At 44.1% G+C, this 27701-nt stretch overlaps 1 protein-coding gene across 2 annotated transcripts in view; it reads left to right on the top strand.

Moving 5' to 3' along the window:
* The first annotated feature begins 306 nt into the window (after positions 1–306).
* Positions 307–27701, top strand: part of LOC141133867 (NACHT, LRR and PYD domains-containing protein 3-like) — a 314489-nt gene continuing 287094 nt past the window's right edge. For both annotated transcript variants that reach the window (XM_073623452.1, XM_073623451.1), the window contains exons 1-3: positions 307–379; positions 15366–15433; positions 19256–19558. In XM_073623452.1, the coding sequence (XP_073479553.1) occupies positions 15397–15433; positions 19256–19558 (340 nt within the window). In that variant the 5' untranslated portion in view covers positions 307–379; positions 15366–15396. The remainder of the gene's footprint in view (positions 380–15365; positions 15434–19255; positions 19559–27701) is intronic.

Below are 27701 nucleotides of genomic sequence, written 5' to 3'. Positions count from 1 at the left end.
GATATAAGGTCAAACCTAAACACTTTGAATTGGCATGCAGTCAGGCAGGTCCTTGCACTACATAGTTGAAGGTAAATCTAAAAAAATGAAATAACAAAATTGTATAATATATGGCAAGCCTCTGGATGAGACATGTTCAGCTCGTTATACAGGATGAAGAATGTGGACACACCCAGTGCCGTGTTGTATTAGAGAATAAGGACGTCTGAATAGTCTATATGGGTGGAGGTGTGTTATGTTACTGGAAATCCCCCCTCCCCCTCCCACCCCTCTCTACCTCCGAGGCAAAAAAAATATTTGCTCACTAGATGTATTTCCAGATCTCTTCATTGTCAGAAGAGAACATACAATCTGAGGATGTATGGACAGATCTAACAAGGTGAGACACCAATCATTCTTCTTTTCCTTTTTTAATAATATATGTAACAATATATTTTTTTATTAGAGTATAGCAATAATTACAAAGAAATAGAGTGAAAGAACCACTACAAAAAAAATAGAATCACAAATCATACAGGGGCAGGATTGGAGGGAATACCTCCTCCCACCACTCATATAACAATACCAATCTGGTGCAGGTCTCAAAAGTGTATCACATAGAATTCAACACTCACATAAAAGGACAGCGGAAATATTTGAAGTAAATGGTCCCAAACTCTAAGAGCTAATGAGACACCCAGAGATATAAAGCCTGTTCCTGATTGTAAAGAAGGCAAAGTCCACGTTAGAGATGTAAGAGGAGAAGCGGACAACTCTTCATTTATTTGAACCAATATTTTCCCAGAGGAATTATGAAACCAATCCAAAATACTGGTAAGGTGTTTTGCCTTGTGATAGTAACCCAAATGGGGTAAGCTTGCCCATCCCAAAGATTTAAGCCTAGTGAGGATTAGGGATGAGCCGAACACCCCCCTGTTCGGTTCGCACCAGAACATGCGAACAGGAAAAAAGTTCGTTCGAACATGCGAACACCGTTAAAGTCTATGGGACACGAACATGAATAATCAAAAGTGCTAATTTTCAAGGCTTATATGCAAGTTATTGTCATAAAAAGTGTTTGGGGACCTGGGTCCTGCCCCAGGGGACATGGATCAATGCAAAAAAAGTTTTAAAAACGGCCGTTTTTTCAGAAGCAGTGATTTTAATAATGCTTAAAGTCAAACAATAAAAGTGTAATATCCCTTTAAATTTCGTACCTGGGGGGTGTCTATAGTGTGCCTGTAAAGGGGCGCATGTTTCCTGTGTTTAGAACAGTCTGACAGCAAAATGACATTTTGAAGGAAAAAACTCATTTAAAACTACCCGCGGCTATTGCATTGCCGACAATACACATAGAAGTTCATTGATAAAAACGGCATGGGAATTCCCCAAAGGGGAACCCCGAACCAAAATTAAAAAAAAAAAATGACGTGGGGTTCCCCCTAAATTCCATACCAGACCCTTCAGGTCTGGTATGGATTTTAAGGGGAACCCCGCGCCAAAAAAAAAAAAAAAAAACGGCGTGGGGTCCCCCCAAAAATCCATACCAGACCCTTATCCGAGCACGCAACCTGGCAGGCCGCAGGAAAAGAGGGGGGGACAAGAGTGCGGCCCCCCCTCCCTCCTGAACCGTACCAGGCCACATGCCCTCAACATTGGGAGGGTGCTTTGGGGTAGCCCCCCAAAACACCTTGTCCCCATGTTGATGAGGACAAGGGCCTCATCCCCACAACCCTGGCCGGTGGTTGTGGGGGTCTGCGGGCGGGGGGCTTATCGGAATCTGGAAGCCCCCTTTAACAAGGTGACCCCCAGATCCCGCCCCCCCCCCTGTGTGAAATGGTAAGGGGGTACATAAGTACCCCTACCATTTCACGAAAAAAGTGTCAAAAATGTTAAAAATGACAAGAGACAGTTTTTGACAATTCCTTTATTTAAATGCTTCTTCTTTCTTCTATCTTGCTTCATCTTCTGGTTCTTCTGGCTCTTCTGGTTCTTCTGGTTCTTCCTCCGGCATTCTCGTCCAGCATCTCCTCCGCGGCGTCTTCTGTCTTCTTCTCCTCGGGCCGCTCCGCACCCATGGCATGGGGGGGAGGCTCCCGCTCTTCTCTTCTTCTTTTCTTCTTTTCTTCTTTTCTTCTTTTCTTCTCTTCTTCTCTTCTTCTTCATTTTCTTCTCCGGGCCGCTCCGCAATCCATGCTGGCATGGAGGGAGGCTCCCGCTGTGTGACGGCGCTCCTCGTCTGACAGTTCTTAAATAACGGGGGGGGCGGGGCCACCCGGTGACCCCGCCCCCCTCTGATGCACGGTGAATTGACGGGACTTCCCTGTGGCATTCCCCGTGACGTCACAGGGAAGTCCCGTCAATTCACCGTGCGTCAGAGGGGGGCGGGGTCACCGGGTGGCCCCGCCCCCCGTTATTTAAGAACTGTCAGACGAGGAGCGCCGTCACACAGCGGGAGCCTCCCTCCATGTCAGCATGGATTGCGGAGCGGCCCGGAGAAGAAAATGAAGAAGAAGAGAAGAAGAGAAGAAAAGAAGAAAAGAAGAAAAGAAGAAGAGAAGAAGAGAAGAGCGGGAGCCTCCCCCCCATGCCATGGGTGCGGAGCGGCCCGAGGAGAAGAAGACAGAAGACGCCGCGGAGGAGATGCTGGACGAGAACGCCGGAGGAAGAACCAGAAGAACCAGAAGAGCCAGAAGAACCAGAAGATGAAGCAAGATAGAAGAAAGAAGAAGCATTTAAATAAAGGAATTGTCAAAAACTGTCTCTTGTCATTTTTAACATTTTTGACATTTTTTTCGTGAAATGGTAGGGGTACTTATGTACCCCCTTACCATTTCACACAGGGGGGGGGGCGGGATCTGGGGGTCACCTTGTTAAAGGGGGCTTCCAGATTCCGATAAGCCCCCCGCCCGCAGACCCCCACAACCACCGGCCAGGGTTGTGGGGATGAGGCCCTTGTCCTCATCAACATGGGGACAAGGTGTTTTGGGGGGCTACCCCAAAGCACCCTCCCAATGTTGAGGGCATGTGGCCTGGTACGGTTCAGGAGGGAGGGGGGCCGCACTCTTGTCCCCCCTCTTTTCCTGCGGCCTGCCAGGTTGCGTGCTCGGATAAGGGTCTGGTATGGATTTTTGGGGGGACCCCACGCCGTTTTTTTTTTTTTTTTGGCGCGGGGTTCCCCTTAAAATCCATACTAGACCTGAAGGGTCTGGTATGGAATTTAGGGGGAACCCCACATCATTTTTTTTTTTTTAATTTTGGCCGGGGTTCCCCTTAATATCCATACCAGACCTGAAGGGCCTGGTATGGAATTTAGGGGGACCCCCACGTCATTTTTTTTTTTTAATTTTGGTTCGGGGTTCCCCTTTGGGGAATTCCCATGCCGTTTTTATCAATGAACTTCTATGTGTATTGTCGGCAATGCAATAGCCGCGGGTAGTTTTAAATGAGTTTTTTCCTTCCAAATGTCATTTTGCTGTCAGACTGTTCTAAACACAGGAAACATGCGCCCCTTTACAGGCACACTATAGACACCCCCCAGGTACGAAATTTAAAGGGATATTACACTTTTATTGATTGACTTTAAGTATTATTAAAATCACTGCTCCTGAAAAAACGGCCGTTTTTAAAACTTTTTTTTGCATTGATCCATGTCCCCTGGGGCAGGACCCAGGTCCCCAAACACTTTTTATGACAATAACTTGCATATTAGCCTTTAAAATTAGCACTTTTGATTTCTCCCATAGACTTTTAAAGGGTGTTCCGCGGCATTCGAATTTGCCGCGAACACCCCAAATTGTTCGCTGTTCGGTGAACTTGCGAACAGCCAATGTTCGAGTCGAACATGAGTTCGACTCGAACTCGAAGCTCATCCCTAGTGAGGATATTGTATCTGATTCTGGCTGGTGAGTCAGTCCATGTATATCACAAAAATAAAGATTATAATGAACTAAAAAAGGCCTGTGAAGGGTCTATGGGGACTGCTTGGAAAACATAGAGAATTTGTGGTAAAATATATATATTTTTTAATAATGCCGTCCGCCTGAACCAGGAATGTTTCAGAGTTCATCATTCCTTAAGTTTACAAATGATAAAAAAAATTTATAGTTTAGGTCATGAAGATCGTCTAGCTTAAATGGAATTTGCATTCCTAAATACTTGATGACTTTTGGTTTCCATATAAAAGGAAAGGAGTTCCGTAAACTGACAATGGTAGAATCTGATATAGAGACATTGAAGATCTCGGTCTTATGTACGTTTACCTTACAATTACTATGATGTCCAAAGTGTGTAAATTCATGTATGAGTGCTGGAAATATCACTGAGGGGTTTGATATATATAATAATAGATAATCTGTGTATAAACTCAGCTTAATCTCACATCGCCCTAAGGGCGAGAGTGGGCACCCTTGGCGAGTGCCATTATGTATATGATTGGAATCGGAGAGGATACCATTAATCCTAACTCTAGCCAATGAGGGTTTCATAGAGAGCCAATATTTTATTTAACAATCCGATGGTCTACCAATCTGTGTAAGGTAGGCTGAGATAAAATCCCACAAGACACAGTCAAAAGCCTTCTCCACATCAATTGCGAGAAGGTAAACTTTTTTTAATAACATAATCAATGAGAGTGAATGTTTAAGTGGTGTTGTCCCCGGCCTCTCTACCAGGGACAAACCCACCCTGATCTAAATGAATCAGGGAATGTATATAAGAAGCCTGTATGCAACTACTAGTAATGGCATAATCTGTGGGTGTCGGAGGACACTGAGTCCCACAGTGATGGTTCCCACAGTGATTATACGAGCGGTGACCCGAAAGTGCGGAATCATGTATATATATACATGATCCTGCTCACAGTGGCCATCCTGTAGCAGTAAAGCTACAATAAAACAATCGTAAAGTGGTTAATCCAAATGAGTAAGTGAATAATCACGAGTATCCAATGACGTGGCTGAAATGTTATATAAGGAGGAGTAAAATTACTGAAAAGCTTTGGCTGTGGCTTCAGAGGAATATAGCAAGCCCTGAGATGAGCATGATATCTTAGATATATACATGCGGGAACCCTAATTAATTGAACTAAGAGCCGACCATTCTTATTGCCAAATTTATGCAAGTCACAATGAGCTAATTCTTTATGTTGCATATACACTATATTGTCAAAAGTATTGGGACGCCTGCCTTTACACACACATAAACTTTAATGGCATCCCAGTCTTAGTCCGTAGGGTTCAATATTGAGTTGGCCCACCCTTTGCAGCTATAACAGCTTCAACTTTTCTGGAAAGGCTGTCCACAAGGTTTAGGAGTGTGTCTATGGGAATGTTTGACCATTATTCCAGAAGCGCATTTGTGAGGTCAGGCACTGATGTTGGACGAGAAAGTCTGGCTCACAGTCTCCACTCATGGGAACGCTGATGGGCTTTCCTGGCAAACGGAACTATAAGACACAGCCCCAAGCTGACCTGTGGTGGATCTAGCTGGGTCTGCCAAACTATGGGACGGGGAGGCACTGTCACAGACACTAGCTGCAGGGACCTTTTCTGCCCACATTTACACATTCACCCTGTCATTTGTTATTACTATATTTCTCTTTCTGTTACATTTTTCAGAGACTGTTTTCTTGGATTTGCCCTGAAGACAATTTCTGGTTTGTTTGATTCTGAACTATACATGTTAATTGAAATACCTGGTCACATTGGCCTCTGTTCCATGGGCTTCAATGTAGGAGCTGTACAGTCTGCTACAGGGAGATCCTGATTAATCAAAGCATTGTCTAGGTGTGAATTTCCCTTCACCTATTGTGTCTGTCTGGTGGTTAATTTGACTAACTCTTGGAGGATAGTCTATGATTGGATTAGCAATGAGTCAGCTCTATTTAGTTATCTAAACCATTGTGTGATGTTTTGGGTAAATATTTGGGTTATTGTTCATGTGGTGACTGACCTATTTTTCAAGTGTATAAAAAGCCAGTATTTCTGTTCAATAAAGTGTGCCAGTTCTCATACAAGCTATTTGTGGGCTAGTCTTGTATGGTCAGCTAAAATATCTGGTTCCTATGTCCAAAATGGAGGAAGCGGTATACTGGTGGAAGCACCAAAGCAGAGTTAGTGGTGGTTCCATCACAGTGGACATCCCCAAACTGTTGCCACACAGTTGGGAGCATGGAATTGTCCAAAATGTCTTGGTATGCTGACACCTTAAGAGTTAAGGGGCCAAGTCCAAACCCTGAAAAACAACCCCACACCATAATCCTCCTTCCACCAAATGATTTGGAATAGTGCCCAAAGCAAGGTCCATAAAAACATGGATGAGTGCATTTGGGGTGGAGGAACGTGACTGGCCTGCAACATGATTGAACACCTTTGGGATGAATTAGAGCATTGACTGTGAGCCAGGCCTTCTTGTCCAACATCAGTGCCTGACCTCACAAATGTGCTTCTGGAAGAATGGTCAAACATTCCCATAGACACACTCCTAAACCTTGTGGACAGCCTTCCCAGAAGAGTTGAAGCTGTTATAGCTGCAAAGGGAGGGCCAACTCAATATTGAACCCTACGGACTAAGACTGGGATGTCATTAAAGTTTGTGTGTGTAAAGGCAGGCGTCTCAATACTTTAGAAAATATAGTGTATGATTGATCAAGTAGTCTACTGAGTTCTATATGTTTATATAGAAGTGGTTGTAGGGTGGCAGAGTCAGGGGCCTATTTTTTAATTGCCTCTAGGGTACGGATTTCATGGAGTAATGTCTCTATTGCAAACGATTTGGCTATTTTCAACCTGGAGCCATGTTTAATTAATATTCCTCTCAATACCCATTGAATTGGTTTAGGGGTCGGGTCTTGTATATGAAACTCCTGAATAGCTGCTTCAATATCTGTTTGTACTAACGAGTCTCCTAAGAGCATCTCAGTCAGGGGCCAGAGAGCAGTCCTCTTATTATTATTTGAAGGCGAAATGAGGTACTGACTGGGAAATGATCCGACCATATATGGGAACCAATGGTTGCTGTAGGAGACTGGCTCAAGGTGTGATGAGATGCAAAAATATAATCAATCCGACTATAGGAAGAATGTGCTGCTGATTCATAAGTATATGTATAGGAGTGAGTGTGGAACACTAATACTCCTACAGAGGCACCATTCCAGAAAGATATGTAAATATGTGTCCAAAAACTTGTAGAGAAAAATGGGACTCTAACTGTGGGACTCTAATCGAGGCACAACATGATTCATAAGTATAGTCCTTGATGGTTGGATTCGGCATACGCCAAATATCTATCTGAAGCCTATGGATAATAGAATGGAGATCTGGAAAGGGTGCTCTACTTTTCCCAGAGGAGGAGTCCGAAAGGGGATCAAATATCAAATTAAAATCTCCACCTAATATTATGCATCCCGAGGCAAATTGTTCTGATTTAGGTAAAATAAAGAGAAAAGAAGATGTTTGACCTGTATTAGGAAGGTAGATATGTACAAGTGTAAAAAGTTGATTATGAAGCGTACATTTAAGAAAAAGATAGCGGCCCTTAGAATCAGAAATTATTTCTATCACAGAGTACAGAGACATGAAGTCCTATAATGACCCCTTTGGTTTTACTATCAGGCAATTCCTTGTAAACCAATGTTTACTGTATAATAACACGTGGATATTTGGGGGGAAGAGGACTCCTTAAAATGAGTTTATTGTAAAAAAGAACATGTATTTTCTGCTGATGTATATTATACAAAATGTGGGACCTCTTCTTTGGATTTTTAAATCCCTGAAAATTCAGGGTACCCATAATAACCTCAGATATCAGATAAATAAAAATAAAAAATGGATACAACAAGTACACCCCCGCCACAGTGGGAAAAGGAAGGAAAAAAATGAAAGAATAAAAAAGGAAACATTAGTGATTCAGAGGACCACTGAACAAAGAAAATACTAAACTGGAAAAAACTTCCAGTGTGGCGGCTCTGAATGTATCACAACCAGAGAACGACAATTATTAGGGGATACTTGTTATATATCTTTATTAATAGATACTGAATTTTGTAACCTCAAAAGCTTAAAAGTACATATGGGAGTAAGAGAGTCTATCTTTATAAATGCCAATAGATGCCAATTATAAAAGGTGGAGAAAGACAAAAAAAATCTCACTTCATCTCCCCTCCCCCTTTCTCTTCAACATAAAGAAGGGAAAAGAAGAAAAAAGAGGGGAAAAAAGAAAAGAGGAAGGGTAAGAGAAAAAATAGAATCTAAACAGTGAAGAAAAGATGGTAAGTTGAGCTTGGAAATTCTTTGGTTTTATTTGACATGCAAATATAAAAATAGTGCTGTGCTGTAAAATAAATACCAACCACAGGGTGTGGGAGAATGTACACAATGCAATGCTGCATATCATACAGCCATACATAGGAAAATAACCAATAAAGTGACAATGTGCATAAGTGCAAGTGATACACTAAAATATCATGTGCTCAGGAGTGAATGATCTAGTCAACAACAAACGTCCTTAATTCTTTATAGATATTCAGTGACATAAAACATGTAGTATCAAATAATGTCTTTATCTTCTTTATGATAAGCACAATAAAGAACTGGATTGTATCCGTGCAGTGTCCTCTTTACTTATTTTAGGGTTTTGGTATCACCTCCAGTGTTTGCAGCAGTATACATTTTATTTATCTAGTGGCGTGGGATATGTTTATTTTATTTGACATGCGTTGCCCTTCCAGTGCTCCTTGCTGTAATGACCAGTTATAGGTGGGAACAGTGACCATTTTTTGTAACATTCATACTATCTATAAGTATCTATAAGTATATGTAGCACGACCCCCTTGGGGACTGCTTGGATTTGCTTGCACATCTGCACTGCCATGACCTTGTGAACTTTCCAACCCACCTGACACTCTGGGTTCAGACATCTTTGCACCACCTTAAAGTAATAAGTCAAACAACTCAGTGCGTTTATATTCTATTAACATTTACTGGAATAACTCACAGAGAATATTGTTACACAGAGAAGGTAATAGATCCGGAATTCCTCTATAATACAAGTTGAGGTAATTTGGAGATAACGGTAGATTATATACACATATGTACAATGCAATACTACTTGAATATTACTTGAAAGGATAGGCAAGAGTTAGACATTAATACTGGCAAACTTCTAAAGCTGGAACCAAGGCCGGCCTATATAACCTTTAATCCTAATGAGAGATCAGGCTTAATAAGAATAGTATGAGGGCCCTTTAAGCAGTAATGACAGCAATGTTCACGTTGCAGGCCTGATGGTCTTCGCCGGCAGTCGGAGCTCATTATCTATATCCAATAAGGTGCAGTTACAAGACAATGGTATTCCTTGGAGTGGATGAAGCTAAAGATGTCTATGTACAGTGTTCAAACATAGGTGCAGTAAAGTATTTCCAAGGTAAAGCTGTCTGTACAGGGTGTTCAAGTGAAATAACAATGAAATATTTGCAAAGGTGGGCGATTGCCCTCTCACCAACAACCAGGCTGATTCAATGCCTTCTAGACAGCAGTTCCCGGAGGGACGCCCTTGCAGTGGTTCTGCGGTGATGATCTATCGAAGTATGGGTTGTCAGATGACCGAGGTGGTGCAGGATGGATGTCTGACAAACGGCAAGCAGTGCTAGGCCCTTCTCATCAGGGTTGGGATGTTTCACCCCACCTTGGTAGGCCGCGATCTCACCTCCCCTGCATGTAGAGGTCCATTATGCACGAGGCCCAAGAGGAAGAGAGCATGGGGCAGGTCTCTGGCCTCTTTTATAGCTCTTCCCAGCAATCTCACGGAGGGTAGCAAAGATCCCTGGGATATGTAGTCCAGGTGTATATACACGCGGGGCAATTGCCTTTCTGAGGAACTATAAATCCCTTTGATTTGGCTCACAAATATGAGGTCAGTTAGTGGTGCTGGGCACTAGAGGGTCAATACGATACACAGGGATAATTAATGAACATGGATGATAAACATAAATATTAGATATTTTAACCACTTGCTGACCAGCTGGCATAATTTTACTGCGGCAGGTCAGCTTGTTCCCGCAAATCACCGTCATTGTATGTCGGTCACGGGGAACAGGTATTGTGGGCATGCGAGCACTCCCACTGGCCAGCGGAGGGAGCAAATCAGTCCATGGGGTGGACTCGGTGTGACAGAACTGACAAGAGAGATCACACAGATCCTGTCTTTCTGCTATGCAGGAAGAAAAATCTGTGTGTTTTCCCAGGCAGCCCATCCCCCATACAGTTAGAACACACACCCAGGGAACACATTTAACCCCTTGATCACCCCCTAGTGTTAACCCCTTCTCTGTCAGTGTCATTAGTAGAATAACAGTGCATATTTTTAGCACTCATCACTGTAATAATGTCATTGGTTCGCAAAAAAGTGTCAAAAATGTCAGTTAGGTGTCCGATCTGTCCGCCGCAATGTCGCAGTCCCGCTAAAAATCCCTGATCGCCACCATTACTAGTAAAAAAATAATAATAACAAAGGCAGTTGTTACCCTCCCTAAATCAACGTTTATCTCATTTATCAAATCAATCCAATCTACCAATTTGATCATTAAAAAATCTTTATTTGAATAGATTTGTCAAACTTAAATAAATATTTGATTAAACAAATTCTGTACTTGTGCAGTTTCACCGTGACCTATTTACAGGGTGAATACTCAGCAATATAGGATTAAATTCTGCTGTCGTGTGTTCTGAAGAAGTGCACGATCGAGTGCATGAGATGCATCATCATGGGCTGCGCTGGACAAGCATTGTGCTCTAATAATGCATACCAGCTAATGTGCGTGGTATTCCCGCACTAACATCTCCTCCCCTGGCCCTACCAGGATAAGCCTGCACTGCTTGGACTGAAAAGAATGGAAAAGAAATACATATATACATTTATTGTACAATACAGAAAAAACAAACAAAAATAATATACATTTTAGTGAGATAACCCGCCTATACCCCTAGTGGCCAGACCCAAGATTCTGTACAGAGAGCGGACAGAGAGAGACTAACCAGAATACTATGGGGATGTATATAACATAATAACATAACAAAGCAAATACATATATAAATACATAAAGAACAGAGCCAAGAGCCCCATAAAGGCAGAAAATATAAATGGTATTGACAATGCATCTAGAGACACAAGCAAGGCAAGGTAAATATAAATACAGCTACAAGATCCTTGAGAAAAGGAATCCTAAATAATCAGATACAACTAATGCCGTTGCTAGTACCAACCAATATCGTAATATGTAATAGAGCATCAGTTTGACACTGGAAACAAAATTTATACTTACCAATTTATGTGGAAAAAAAAGTAAATATGCAATTAAAAACAAAAATGAGAACCGAATGGAGATATATAAAGCCGCTGAGTAGGGGGATAAATTGGATTGTAGTCTTAACACAGAAAAGGACAAGCAGGGTGCAAATACCTAGAATGGAGCATAACAAAAATAGTAATTAATTAACCACTTCCTGCCCGGCCTATAGCAAAATGACGGCCGGGCGGTGGTTCAGTTATCCTGATGGGGCGTCATATGATGTCCATCAGGATAACAGCCGCCGCACGCATGTGGGGTGTGCATCACGGTGATCGATGGTGCGGTGTGTCAGTCTAACACACCGCTACACCAATCTTGGTAAAGAGCCTCCGGCAGAGGCTCTTTACCATATGATCAGCCGTGCCCAATCACAGCTGACCACGATGTCAACAGGAAAAGCCATTGATCGGCTTTTCCTCACTCGCGTCTGATAGACGCGAGTAGAGGAGAGCCGATTGGTGGCTCTCTGACAGGGGGGGTCTGTGCTGATTGTTTATCACTAGACCACCAGGGAAGCCGCCAGGACCACCAGGGAAGGGGGCAACATGTGGATGGCCAGGTATGTACCCCATGCCCATCCACATGTTCAAATTATGCCCAATCTGTGCCAATCAGTGCAGACAAATGGGCACTGACTGGCACAATTATATAAAATGTAACATCAGTGATGCCCAGCAATGCCGCCCATCAGTGTCATCAGTGCCACCAATCAGTGTCATCAGTGCCACCCATCAGTGCCACCTATCAGTGCCCATCAGTGCCCACCTATCAGTGCCCATCAGTGCCACCTATCAGTGCCACCCATAAGTACCCATCAGTGACACCCATAAGTACCCATCAGTGCCACCTATGAGTGCCCATCAGTGCCACCTATGAGTGCCCATTAGTGCTGCATACCAGTGCCACCTATCAGTGTCCATCAGTGCCGCCTATCAGTGCCCATCATCAGTGCCTCACCAGTGCCATCTCATTGGTGCCACCTCATCGGTGCCCAAAAGTGACACCTTATCAGTGCCCATCAGTGCAGTAATATCAGTGCCCATCATTGAAGAAGAAAACATACTTAACTACAAAAAATTTTAACAGAAACAAAGAAAAACTTGTTTTTTTTTCAAAATTTTCGGTCGTTTTTTTATTTGTTGCGCAAAAAATAAAAAACGCAGAGGTGATCAAATACCACCAAAAGAAAGCTCTATTTGTGGGAACAAAATGATAAAAAATGTGTTTGGGTACAGTGTTGTATGACCGCGCAATTGTCATTCAAATTGCGATAGCGCTAAAAGCTGAAAATTGTCCTGGGCAGGAAAGTGTCTAAGTGCCCCCTGGTATTGAAGTGGTTAAGAAGTGTCAGAAGAAGAGAAGCGTCACACAGCGGGAGCCTCCAATGGATGCGGAGTGGCCCAAGAATGAAGCGGGGAAGAAGACGCCGCTGAGGAAGATGCCAGATGAGAACACCAGGGCAAGAAGCAGAGGATCAGAGGAAGAACCAGAGGAAGAAGATGGAGGAAGAAACCGAAGGAAGAAGGACGGAAGAAGGAAGAAGGAAGAAGACCCAAAGAAGATGGAAAGAAGAAGACTTTAAATAAAGGAATTGTCAAAAACGGTCTCTTGTCATTTTTAACATTTTTGACACTTTTTTTGTGAAATGGTAGGTGTACTTTTGTACCCCATTACCATTTCACACAGGAGGTGGGATCTGGGGGTCCCCTTGTTGAAGGGGGCTTCCAGATTCCGATAAGTCCCCCGCCCGCAGTCCCCCACAACCACTGGCCAAGGGTTGTAGGGATGAGGCCCTTGTCCTCATCAACATGGGGACAAGGTGCTTTGGGGGGGCCGATACCCTAAAGCACCCTTCCAATGTTGAGGGCATGTGACCTGGTACAGTTCAGAAGGGGGGCGCTCTCTTGTCCCCCCTTTTTTCCTGCGGCCTGCGAGGTTGCGTGCTTAGATAAGGGTCTGGTATGGCTTTTTGGGGGGACCCCACGCCATTTTTTTTAAATTTTGGTGCGGGGTTCCCCTTAAAATCCATACTAGACCTGAATGGCCTGGTATGGAATTTAGGGGGACCCCCACGCCATTTTTTTTAAATTTTGGTTTGGGGTTCCCCTGTGGGGAATTACCATGCCGTTTTTATCAATGAACTTTTATGTGTATTGTCGGACCGGCAATTCATTATAGCTGCGAGTAGTTTTATATTACTTTTTTCCTTTAAAATGTCATTTTGCTGTCAGACTGTTCTAAACACGGGAAACATGCACCCCTTTACAGGCATACTATAGACACCCCCCCGGTACAAAATTTAAAGGAATATTACACTTTTATTGTTTCACTTTAATCATTATTAAAATCACTGCTCCCGAAAAAACGTCCATTTTTAAAACTTTTTTTTGCATTGATCCATGTCCCCTGGGGCAGGACCCGGGTCCCCAAACACTTTTTATGACAATAACTTGCATATAAGCCTTTAAAATTAGCACTTTTCGGGGGGTGTTCGGCTCATCCCTAGTTGTCACTAAAAAGTCCATGCCCCATTGTTCTTTTGTATTCTAAATCAATGAACATTTGCAGCAATATCAATTCTGTTTTAGAAAAGACATATGTTTACAGATTAATTATGATCAGCTTCCTGGCTAAATCTTTCCATTTATAGCAGCTCCGTTTAGGTCCATTGGTCTGGGTATGTATGCATGAAGCTTTCAGTACTGGTGTGTTATATGTGACAACGTTGTCAATACTGCATGTGTGTGTTTTTTATATTAGGGGTTATTTGGGGAAATACTCTACAATTCATGTTATTGTCCACCCTGCTGGACAATTTTTACCCACTACTTTGAGATTACAATAAAGTTATTTTCTATTTTTTCAAAAGGTATACCGTTATTGACCCTCCTTATTGCTTTCCAGGGGCATAAAGTTTATATCTATTTTTGTCCTATTGCTTTTTGATAACAAAAAATACAATTTTTTAATAACCTTCTTGTGATTCTCATTGCTGCTTAAAAACCCCACGGGGGAACCCTTTTCTTGTTTAAGATTTACTATCCGGGTGTGCAGCCTGTCAGACTCTATTTATGTGTCATATCATGCTATAGGATCATGTTTTTATTCAGCCTGCACTACATGACTAGCCAGGAAGAAGAGGTGAGCACTGCAGGGGTACCAGAGGAGGGGGACAGAGGAGTGGAGGGCGGGCATGATCTGAAGAAGGGGCAGGAACCGGAGTGGAAGCTGGATCAACTATGACGGGTATGTACTGATCCCTGTATTTTCCTCCTGCAGCAGCTGAATGTTAGCGGTAGGTAAAGGAGAAGAAGCAGCCTTTCAGCTGTTGTAGGAGGATCAGTACCAGCTGCAGCACCCCTCTCAATGCCACGCCTGGGCAGCCTTCCCCCTGCCCCCCTAGTTTTGGCCCTGGCCAGGAATATTAATAGGTCATAAATAATTATAATTATATTAAAAACCTTACATTTCAGTATACTGTACAGTATACTCTGGGCTGAAGGACACATACAGATCCCACCCATTAAATTGTACTGTACACCTTTCCCTGACAAAGTGGCCACTAAAGAGACACAAAATTAATTAATGGTGTTTAAATACCGAAGAATCCACTTGGAAGCATCTTATTATTGAATGGAGGTCTCTGCTGATCACACATCACTTCCATTTTGGTGTCTTCTCCTTTTTATCACCTGACCTCTCTATAGACATCTTACTGGCTGATACTTTGGTTCTGATTAGTACCAGTCTTGGCTATGAATGGCACAGATTTGTGAAGGTGACACCTAAATATATGAGCCTGTAAAAATTGTGGCCCTAAACAGGGTGAAATTCCTTTGTGACCCCAGATATACCAATCAGAAGAATGCCGGGATTAAGTTATATATTGACCCTCATAGTTATGGGCTGTAAATGACAGAAGTCCATTTCAGATCTTCTCAGATTGGACAACTAAACAGCCAATTGTTATTCACGTAAGGAAGCAAATTCCTGTTCATCGCACTACAAATGAGTTTATTATTGTTTGTGTTCTTTCCAGGTGATGTCATCTCAGGTTATCTCCTGATGTCATGGCGAACTCTTCCTCCTCATCCTCCTCCCCACAAGGTATGACTGCTGATCCTGACAATCCTTTCCAATGTTTTCCTCCATCTCACATCTCCAGAGATTGGAATTAGATGATAGGACATCTTATGTCTCCATAGTCTGTACATTTCCTGTAGACATCTGGTCAGTCCACCCATTAGAAGAGTTCAGGAGCTTTCATCAATTCCACCATCACATTCCCGTGTCTTCAGATTTTATTTATCTTTGATAGAAATGATCTTCTGAGATGGTCCAGTGATCCATAATGACTGGAGGACCCAAAATTTTATGGCTATTTGTGTAGTAGTCAGGAGGATCCTTTGTCTATAATCCTAAGGAGAAAACAGCCCCGTGTCACATGACACATACTGCTGGGAGATTTGGTTCTAAGTTCACACTGATCAGACACATCATTATTCAGGGGGGGAAGGTTTTATAAAGGATTTATAGATTATTTCAGTTAACTATGAAACAATCAATAAACATGATGTTTAAAATCCCTACATATACATTAGGAGGTCTATACAGTATATAAAAAAGAATATTATGAGCTCGTGTCATTTCTACAACCATCACTGATAATCCCCATAATTTGTCTAACAGGTTTACTTCCTATGATCATCAGCTCCATCTAGTGGCCATAATACAGTATTTTCTTAAAATACCTCAACAAGTAATATATGACATTATGGCCACTAGATGGAGCTGAAGATTATAGGAAATAAACAAAATACACACATTATGTGAAATATTCATGAAGGAGATTATTTTAATAAATAGCCCCCCTAATAATTTTTTATTATTTTTTAATTAATAGCACCCAATATTCATCTGAGAGGTACCTTACCCCTATGGAGGCAATCATGTGAGATCACCACAGCGAATCCAATCTCTCCATAGGATAATGTACATATAGACATATTGGGGGATCATTTAATTTCCCTTCCCTTCTTTATGCTCTTTATAGCATTGCCAGCTGCCAGTACAAACTTGCAGTGCCTTGAAAAAGTATTCATACCCCTTGAAATTTTCCACATTTTGTCATGTTACAACCAAAAAGGTAAATGTATTTTATTGGGATTTTATATGATAGACCAACACAAAGTGGACATTAATTGTGAAGTTAAAGGACAATGATAAATGATTTTCAAAATGTTTTACAAATAAATCAAATAAACAATAATGTGAAAAATGTGAGGGGCATTTGTATTCAGCCCCCTTTACTCTGATACCCCTAACTACATTTTGGACAGAAGCCAATTAACCTACCAAAGACTCCAAAGACATGCTGGTAGGTTAATTGGCTTCTGTCCAAAATTGGCCCTAGTATATGAATGGGGACCTTGGATTGAGGGTAGGGACTGATGTGAGTGTGCGATGTACAGGGTTAGGGACAAGGGTCAGGGTTGTAGACACACACTCACTCAGGTTGAACTGGATGGACTGGTGTCTTTATTCAACCTTACTAACTATGTAACTATGTAACTATGTAACTAAAATCTAGTGGAACCAATTGCCTTCAGAAGTTACCTAATTAGTAAATAGAGTCCGCCTGTATGTAATTTAATCTCAGTATAAATACAGTTGTTCTGTGAAGCCCTCAGAGGTTTGTTAGAGAACATTAGTGAACAAACAGCATCATGGAGGCCAAGGAACACACCAGACAGGTCAGGGATAAAGTTGTGGAGAAGTATAAAGCAGGGTTAGGTTATAAAAAAAATCCCAAGCTTTGAACATCTCACGGAGCTCTGTTCAATCCATCATCGGAAAATGGAAAGAGTATGGCACAACTGCCAACCTACCAAGACATGGCCGTCCACCTAAACTGACCGGCTGGGCAAGGAGAGCATTCATCAGAGAAGAGCCAAGAGGCCCATGGTAACTCTGGAGGAGTTGCAGAGATCCACATGTGGAAGAAGGTGCTCTGGTCAGATGAGACGAAAATTTAACTTTTTGGCCTAAAAACAAAACGCTATGTGTGGCAGAAAACGAACACTGCACATCACCCTGAACACACCATCCCCACCGTGAAACATGGTGGTGGCAGCATCATGTGGTGGGGACGCTTTTCTTCAGCAGGGGCAGGGAAGCTGGTCAGAGTTGATGGGAAGATGGTCGGAGACAAATACAGGACAATCTTAGAAGAAAACCTGTTATGCCGCATACACACGGTCAGACTTTGTTCGGAAATTCCGACAACAAAATCCTAGGATTTTTTCCGACGGATGTTGGCTCAAACTTGTCTTGCATACACACGGTCACACAAAGTTGTCGGAAAATCCGATCATTCTGAACGCACTGACGTAAAACACGTACGTCGGGACTATAAACGGGGCAATGGCCAAAAGCTTTCATCTCTTTATTTATTCTGAGCATGCGTGGCACTTTGTCCGTCGGATTTGTGTACACACGATCGGAATTTCTGACAACGGATTTTGTTGTTGGAAAATTTTATAGCCTGCTCTCAAACTTTGTGTGTCGGAAAATCCGATGGAAAATGTGTGATGGAGCCTACACACGGTCGCAATTTCCAACAACAAGGTCCTATCACACATTTTCCGTCAGAAAATCAGACTGTGTGTACGGGGCATATGAGTCTGCAAAAGATTTGAGACTGGGGCGGAGGTTCACCTTCCAGCAGGACAACGACCGTAAACATACAGCCAGAGCTACAATGGAATGGTTTACATCAAAGCATATTTATGTGTTAGAATGGCCCAGTCACAGTCCAGACCTAAATCCCATTGAAGTTTTGTGGCAAGGTTTGCAGCTGTAATTGCAGCGAAAAGTGGTTATACAAAGTATTGACTCGGTGTAATACAAATGCCCCCCACTCTTTTCACATATTTATTTGAAAACCATTTATCATTTTCCTTCCACTTCACAATTATGTGCCACTTTGTGTTGGTCTATCTGTCAGAGAGGTTACCTGGTTGGGCATCGTTGCACGCCGGGACGCGTTGGTGCGCGCGTTCCTGTGGGTGCTCGGGTGCCTGCCTCTATGGGCACTGGTGTTAGCATTCTGGCTGGCTGTGGGGGATGTAGTGGTGCCCGGGCGCACGCGCGCGCTCGTGTTAGCGTGCGTCCACCTATGGGCATTGTTATGCATTTGCCTGGTGGTGCTGGTGGGCACGCCGTTGTACGGGGGCGTGCTGGGGCACCTGGGCATAACGGCGTGCACACGGGCGCAGCGTTTGGCGCCAATCAGCCTATTTAGGCCTTCCTCCCCCTCTGATCAGTGCTGCCTGATCAACAGCTCTGTGCCTAGTTCCCGTTGCCTGTTCCTTGTTCCTGTGTTCCAGTGTTCTGATCTGTTGACGACCCGGCTTGCCCTCGGACTCTCCTGACTTCTGCCTGCATCTGACCCCGGCTTGTTTGACCCCGCTTCTGCCTGCTCCTCCTGCACCTCTGCTGCCCGTTTGTTGCCGAACCCTGCCTGTGTATTGACCTGTCTATAGCTCCTGCTCAGCACCAGTTGCCTGTGCCTTGTTTACCATCTGTTGTTTGGAGACTTCTAGCTTCTGGAATCCGGACTCCTGCACAGTCTCTCATACCACTTCGTACTCATGTGCTTCCTGTCTGCTCTACCAGGGGCCGTGAGTCGGAAACGTAAGGGAGCCTACCCTCTGCCCAAGCGGACTCACCGGTCTGGTAAGTGAGAGACCTGACACTATCACATAAAATCCCAATAAAATACATTTACGGTTTTTGGATGTAACATGACAAAATGTGGAAAATTTCAAGTGGTATGAATACTTTTTCAAGGTTCTGTATCTGCTGTCATGTGTCAGAAATCATCCAATCAGGATGAATGTTTATGATTTCTGATTGTTCTCTCTGCAGGGTCGGCTCCTGGTGTCGTGGGAAAGGTCCCACAATCCCCCGGGGATCTTATCATATATTCTCTGCAGAATCTGATAGAATGTGACTTTAAGAGATTTAGGAACAAATTGTCTGATTTCTCCTATGGAGATAAACCTCCTATCCCCCGAGGAAGACTAGAAAATGCAGACTGGATCACCACCAAAAACCTCCTGATAGACGCATATGGAGAGGAAGAGGCCCTGGATGTCACCATTCATGTCTTTACACTGATCGATCTGATGGGACCCGGAAATGACCTCAAGGAGAGGAGAGCACAGCATGGTGAGTTCCTGTCTATAATGACCATTTCCTACCAATTCCTGATCAATATCTGTGTGAGGAAGAACTAGGAATGTCACCCAGGGAAAGCCAGTGACCAATCAGGAGCTTCCAACTGGATGAACCACATCCCACTGACAGTACACACATATGAGGTCTCACTGAAGTATACATACAGAATCCATTATATAATACATTGTATACATACAGGATCCATTATATAATACATTGTATACATACAGGATATATTATATAATACATTGTATACATACAGGATATATTATATAATACATTGTATACATGCAGGATATATTATATAATACATTGTATACATACAGGATCCATTATATATTACATTGTATACATACGGGATCCGCCGCTGTCCCCATGTGCCCGCACGCAGAAGCGAACGCATGCGTAAGTCCCGCCCACATATGAAAACGGTGTTCAAACCATACATGTGAGGTATCACCACGAACGTTGGAGTGAGAGCAATCATTTTGTCCCTAGAACTCCTCTGTAACTCAAAACATGTAACCAGTAAAAAAAATTTCAAGCGTCGCCTATGGGGATTTTTAAGTACCGAACATTGGCGCCATTCCACAAGCGTGTGCAATTTTGAAGCGTGACATGTTAGGTATCTATTTACTCGGCGTAACTTAATCTTTCACAATATACAAAAACATTGGGCTAACATTACTGTTTTGTTTTTTTTAAAATACAAGACTGTTTTTTTCCAAAAAAAAGCGTTCAAAAAATTCCTGCGCAAATACTGTGTGAGATAAAAAGTTGCAACAACCGCCATTGTATTCTCTAGGGTCTTTGCTAAAAAAATATATAATGTTTGGGGGTTCTATATAATTTTCTAGCAAAAAAATGATGATTTTTACATGTAGGAGAGAAATGTCAGAATTGGCCTGGTAGGCAAGTGGTTAAAACCACATGTAATACAGAAAGAATAAAATATATTAAGCATCAGCATATTGATAAATTTTACATTCATGTAATAAACCTTTCCAGGAGACCTGGATAATGGATATGTCATACAATTGACTGTCAATAGCCTTTCGATGGCTGTGTTGGGTCTCAATGCGTTTCACAAGAAGAATCACAATTCTTCGGGAGAAGCACAGATAGATGCCTGGAGATCAAAAGCACAATGAATAAACAGATGAAAAAAGGGAAAGGTAAAAGGAGGGAGGGGAATGGGGGAGGTGCCAAACATTTTCACATATAATGCAGTTTGTTCCACTTACAATTGATGGAGAAATCCTGGCCTACTGGTGTTGTATAGTTAACTGGTTATAGAGTGGTCCAGAAATTGATGTATTCGGGGGTAGGGATGAGCTTCGTGTTCGAGTTGAACCCATGTTTGACTCGAAATTCGGCTGTTCAGTCGTTCGTACAATTCCGAACGTTATGGGCCCTTCGCGCCAAATTCGTGTGGCGCGTCACGGCCCATAATTCACTGCGGCATCGCAGTGCATTGCTGGCTGATGATTGGTCAAGCATGCACTATAACCTGCATGTTTGGCCAATCACAGCGTCGTCGGTAGAGAGAGCTGTAATTGGCCAAAGCCAGGGTGGCTTTGGCCAATTATGGCTCAGGGGGTTTAGAACACGCCCCACACTATATAAGGCCGCCTGCACGGCGGCCCTGTGTAGTGTGTTTCGGCGTGCTTAGATAGAGAGAGAGAGACAGTGTCATTTCATTTGAGTTAGATAGATTAGGCAGGACAGTCAGTGAGTTAGCTGCACTTACAGTGTATTGTGTATATATATACATCCCAGGTGTTGCATATATATATATATATATATATATATATATATATATATATATATATACACACTGTATTCAGTTTAGCTAGATCCATTCCTGTTATCTTCCTACTGACAGGCAGGCTTGTCTTGTTACAGTATTTACAGCTACCTGAAGAAAATTGCTGGTGTTCTTTTGATCTTATTAGTACCACAGTCAGGCAGCTAGACTATTTACAGTTAGTGTAGTGCATCCTGCTCACAGTGTTCAGCTAAAACTACAAGTTAGTGTAGTGAGACCTCTGCACCGTGTTCATCTAAAGCTACAAGTTAATGTAGTGTGTCCTGCTCACAGTGTTCAGCTAAAACTACAAGTTAGTGTAGTGAGACCTCTGCACCGTGTTCATCTAAAGCTTCAAGTTAGTGTAGTGCGTCCTGCTCAAAGTGTTCAGCTAAAACTACAAGTTAGTGTAGTGAGACCTCTGCACCGTGTTCATCTAAAGCTACAAGTCAGTGTAGTGCATCCTGCTCAACAGTGTTCAGCTAAAACTACAAGTTAGTGTAGTGAGACCTCTGCACAGTGTTCATCTAAAGCTACAAGTTAATGTAGTGTGTCCTGCTCACAGTGTTCAGCTAAAACTACAAGTTAGTGTAGTGAGACCTCTGCACCGTGTTCATCTAAAGCTTCAAGTTAGTGTAGTGCGTCCTGCTCAAAGTGTTCAGCTAAAACTACAAGTTAGTGTAGTGAAACCTCTGCACCGTGTTCATCTAAAGCTACAAGTTAGTGTAGTGCGTCCTGCTCACAGTGTTCAGCTAAAACTACAAGTTAGTGTAGTGAGACCTCTGCACCGTGTTCATCTAAAGCTACAAGTTAGTGTAGTGCATCCTTCTCACAGTGTTCAGCTAAAACTACAAGTTAGTGTAGTGAGACCTCTGCACCGTGTTCATCTAAAGCTACAAGTTAGTGTAGTGCGTCCTGCTCACAGTGTTCAGCTAAAACTACAAGTTAGTGTAGTGAGACCTCTGCACCGTGTTCATCTAAAGGTATAAGTTAGTGCAGTGCGTCCTGCTCACAGTGTTCAGCTAAAACTACAAGTTAGTGTAGTGAGACCTCTGCACCGTGTTCATCTAAAGCTTCAAGTTAGTGTAGTGCGTCCTGCTCACAGTGTTCAGCTAAAACTACAAGTTAGTGTAGTGAGACCTCTGCACCGTGTTCATCTAAAGCTACAAGTTAGTGTAGTGCGTCCTGCTCACAGTGTTCAGCTAAAACTGCAAGTTAGTGTGGTGCGTCCTCCTCACAGTGTTCAGCTAAACCTACAAGTTATTTTTTTGCGAGCTCTGCACAGTGTTCACCTAAAGCTACCTGTAGAAGGTTGGTGCTGTTTTCCTGATCCTATCACTACCGCAGGCAGCTAAATAAGCTGCAAGTTATTTTTTTGCGAGCTCTGCACAGTGTTCACCTAGAGCTACCTGTAGAAGGTTGGTGGTGTTCTTTAAACTACAGGCAGGCAGTTGATTTTGCTAGCTGCAGTATGTGTACATATATATATATATATATATCCCAGCTTAGTGCAGCTACAGGCCATTAGAATGTCTGGAAGGCCAACAAGGAGAGGCAGACAGTCACAAGCCAATAAAAGAGGGCAAGCAGGCTCTGTGTCTAGTGCTGGTCGTGGAGACAGTGCATCCTCATCAGCACGTGGCCGTGGAACACGCTTGGCCTTTTTTTTGGCAGCTGGCTGTGTTGAGCCACAACATGCAGAAGACTTGGTCGAGTGGATGACCAAGCCATCATCATCCTACTCATCCTCTCTCACCCATGCTCAGGGTACTTTGTCTGGCAAAGCAGCGGCCTCTTCCCTCGGCTCAATGTCATCAGTGACTCCTTCCTTAGCCCCACCATGTCCTCCTGAGGAGTCCCTCGAACTGTTTGACCACAGTGTTGGGTACATGCTCCAGGAGGATGCCGAGCGTTTGGAAGACTCTGATGATGATACTGAGCTAGATGAAGGCAGTAACGTGAGCACGGACAGAGGGGGTGCCCAAGAAGGACAGCAATCTAGCAGGCATGCTCCCCCTGCTGCAGCATACTGCCAAGTTTGCTCCAGTGATGAGGAGGGAGGGGATGATGAGGTCACTGACTCAACGTGGGTGCCTAATAGGAAAGAGGAGGAGGAGGAGGCAGCACATCACCAATGAGGCAGGATGCCCTCCAGGGGCCAGCCTAAGGGCAGCACACTGACTGCATCACACCCCAAAGCTCCACATGTGCAGGGCGCTGCAGTCTCTGCGCGTTATTCAAAAAGTTCTTTGGTGTGGGCCTTTTTTGAGACGAGTGCATCAGATCGCACTGCTGCTATTTGCAACATATGTCTCAAGCGTATCTCGCGTGGCCAAAACATCTCCCGCTTGGGTACCAAATGCTTGACCAGACATATGTTGACCTGCCATGCAGTTCATTGGCAAGCATATCTAAAAGACCAACATCAAAGGACAAAGAGGACCTCTCCTTGCTCCTCATCAGCTGAGATCTCCAACCCCACTATACCTTCAGTCCTCTCTGAGACCTGCACTGAGAGGAATAAGGGTGTAGAATTAGGTGTGTCACAGCCAAGTACTTGTGGGCAATGTGCTTTTGGTACACCGACATCAGATTGTACCAGGCAAATTTCCCTGCCCCAGCTGCTGCACCGCCGAAAGAAGTTTGCTCCCAGCCATCCACATGTCCAGCGGTTGAATGCTAGCTTGGCAAAATTGCTAGCACTTCAACAGCTGGTAGACTCTGCCCCCTTCCGTGAGTTTGTGGAATGTGAGGTTCCTCAGTGGCAGGTACCCAAATGCCACTTTTTCTCATGGAAGGTGATTCCGGCTCTCTACCGGCATGTGGAAGGCAATGTCCATGCCTCGCTGAACAGGGCAGTCAGCGGTAAGGTGCATATTACCGCTAACTCATGGTCCAGCAGGCATGGACAGGGACGTTACCTAAGTTTCACGGCGCATTGGGTGACTCTGCTGGCAGCTGGGAAGGATGCAGGACAAGGTGCAGTAGTGTTGGAGGTTGTTCCGCCACCACGCCTCCAAAATGCCACTACTAATGATTGTGACACACCTCTCTCCTCCACCCCGTCCTCTTTTTTTTCCTCCATGGCCTCTTCCTGTGCTTTGTCCTCGGAACCAGCGGTGCTCCATAGGCGTTCAAGGGGCTATGCAAGTATGCAGGCCAAAAGATGCCATGCAGTGCTTGAGCTGGTGTGCTTGGGGGACAGGAGCCACACTGGGGCAGAGGTTCAGCTCTGCAGGGGCAGGTTCAGGGGTGGTTGACGCCACGCCAACTTAAGGCAGGAATGGTGGTTTGCGACAATGGCACCAACCTCCTCTCTGCCCTCCGATAGGGACAAATGACTCATGTGCCCTGTTTGGCTCACGTGCTTAACTTGGTGGTGCAGCGGTTCTTCGGCAGGTACCCAGGCTTACAGGATTTCCTGAGGCAGGCCAGGAAAGTCTGTGTGCATTTCCACCGGTCATATAATGCCAATGCTTGGCTGGCGGACCTCCAAAAGGAGTTTAACCTGCCCAAGAACCGCCTAATCTGTGACATGCCCACCAGGTGGAACTTAACGTTGGCCATGCTGCAGCAGCTGCACATGCAGCAGAGGGCCATCAATGAGTACCTGTGCGACTATGGCACCAGGACAGGGTCAGGGGAGCTTGTTTTTTTTTCCCCACACCAGTGGGCCATGATCAGGGATGCATGCACTGTCCTGTCACCATTTGAGGAGGCCACGAGGATGGTGAGCAGTGACAGTGCATGCATCAGTGACACTGTCACCCTTGTCCACCTGTTTGAGCACACGCTGCGTGGAATAATGGACAGGGCACTTGAGGCAGAACAGAGGCAGGAAGAGGAGGACTTCCTTAGCTCTCAAGGCCCCCTTTATCCAGACAGTGTTCCTGCGTGCCCACTGATCACACAGGAAGAGGAGGAGGAGGAAGATTGTGTCAGTATGGAGGTGGAGCCTGGCACTCAGCATCAGCAGCAGTCTTTAAGGGATTCAGTCCCAAGAAACACATGGATTTGTGCGTGGCTGGGAGGAGGTGGTTGCGGACCATGTCATCCTTAGTGACCCAGAGGACTCCGGACCGAATGCCTCAGCAAACCTACGCTGCATGGCCTCCCTGATCCTGCAAAGCCTGCGTAAGGATCCTTGTATTCGTGGTATCAAGGTGAAGGACCAATACTGGCTGGCAACCCTCCTTGATCCATGTTACAAGGGTAAGGTTGTGGACCTTATCTTGCCATCGCAGAGGGAGCAGAGGATGGAACATCTTCGGGAGGCCTTGCAGAAAGGTCTGTGCAAGGCGTTCCCAGAGACTGGGAGGTTACAAACTCCTGTTTCTGGACAACGTGTTGCTGAGGCTTCGGTCAGTCAAAGAAGGAGCGGTGGAGAAGGTGGCCGTCTGACCGATGCGTTCAAACAATTTTTTGGTCCACAGCCCCAAGGTATGATTGGTTCCAGCAACCATCGCCAGCGTCTGTTTTACATGGTGCAGGAATACCTAGGGGCAAGATCTGACTTGGACACCTTTCCCACCGAAAATCGTCTGGGTTACTGGGTCTTGAGGATGGATCACTGGCCAGAGCTTGCACAGTATGCAATTGAGCTACTGGCCTGTCCTGCATCCAGCGTTCTTTCGGAACGCACATTCAGTGCTGCTGGAGTCTTTGTAACCGATCACAGGGTGCGTCTGTCCACCGACTCGGTCGATCGACTGACCTTCATAAAAATGAATCAGTCTTGGATCACCACCAGCTACCAAGCACCTGATGCTGATGTAACCGAATAATTTTTTTGAAATCTCAGATCCCTTCAAAGACTGCCCATGCTGATGCTGAGTGACTATCCTGAGTAATTATGCTCTTCCTCTTCAATGATCACGCTGATAGCTTGTAAGAACATTTTTGGTTCTGGGCGCCACCACCAGTGCCTAAGGCCCAATTTTTCAGCCTCTGTTTAACAGGGGCGTGTAATTACAATTTTTGATGCAATACTTTGCAGCAGGGCTCGTTCCTGCGTTCCAACTAGAGTATCTGTGAGGGGTTGCAGTGTTGTGGCACCAGCACCAGTGCCTAAGGCCTTATTTTTCAGCCCCTGTTTAACAGGGGCATGTAATTACAATTTTTGATGCAATACTTTGCAGCAGGGCTCGTTCCTGTGTTCCAACTAGAGTATCTGTGAGGGGTTGCAGTGTTGTGGCACCAGCACCAGTGCCTAAGGCCTAATTTTTCAGCCCCTGTTCAACAGGGGCATGTAGTTACAATTCTTGGTCTAATATTTCACAGCAGGGCCCGTTTCTGCACCCACCAAGAGTGAGTGAGGACTTACAGAGTTGTGGCACCAGCACCACTACCACCACCAAAGGCCCAATTTTTCAGCCTTTGTTCAACAGGGGCATGTAATTACAATTCTTGATCTAATATTTCACAGCAGGGCCCGTTTCTGCGCCCACCAAGAGCGAGTGAGGACTTACAGTGTTGTGGCACCAGCACCACCACCACCACCAAAGGCCCAATTTTTCTGCTCCTGTTCAACAGGGGCATGTAATTACAATTCTTGATCTAATATTTGACAGCAGGTCCCTGTGAGGGCTTACAGTGTTGTGGACACAACAACACCTAAGGCCCACATTTTTGCTGAGTATATAGGGCAGGCCCCTACTTTCAAACATCTAACTTACAAACGACTGCTACTTGCAAACGGAAGGAGACAACAGGAAGTGAGATGAAATCTACCCCTAGGAAGGGAAATTCTCTCTAAGAGTTAATATGGGAAAAACTTTTCTCCTTTCCACTGATGCTTTATAACCAGTTCTTGTTTCACAAAAAAACCCAAATTTTCAAAAAACATTTGTCATTGGGAGGTGAAATCTTCTGAAGAGGAGCACAGACAGCAAAACAAATGTCACAGGGGTGATAACCCTTCCTTATGTTTTCCAAAAAACTTAAAATAGGTTTTTTGGCTGGAGCTAAACACGTTAAAAATGTACCCGTTCAAAATTACAAACAGATTCTACTTAACAACAAACCTACAGTCCCTGTCTTGTTTGCACCACCTGTATACTGCTGTTCAGAGTACAGAGCCTGTATACTGCTGTTTCCTTTTTTAATTTGGGTGCGGAGTTCCCCTTAATATCCATACAAGACCCAAAGGGCCTGGTAATGGACTGGGGGGTACCCATGTCATTTGTCTCACTGATTTTCATCCATATTACCAGGACCAGACATTACATTAAACCCGCAAGCAGTTTTAAATGATTTTTATTCCTTTAAAAATGACATTTTGTGCAGGGACTGTTCTAAGCACAGGAAACACATGCCACTTTACAGGCA

This window comes from Aquarana catesbeiana, linkage group LG03 (assembly GCF_042186555.1).
Source record: "Aquarana catesbeiana isolate 2022-GZ linkage group LG03, ASM4218655v1, whole genome shotgun sequence".
Taxonomy (NCBI): Eukaryota; Metazoa; Chordata; class Amphibia; order Anura; family Ranidae; genus Aquarana; species Aquarana catesbeiana.
The sequence above is the reverse complement of the archived record's forward strand: the minus strand, read 5'-3'. Positions and strand labels throughout refer to the sequence as shown.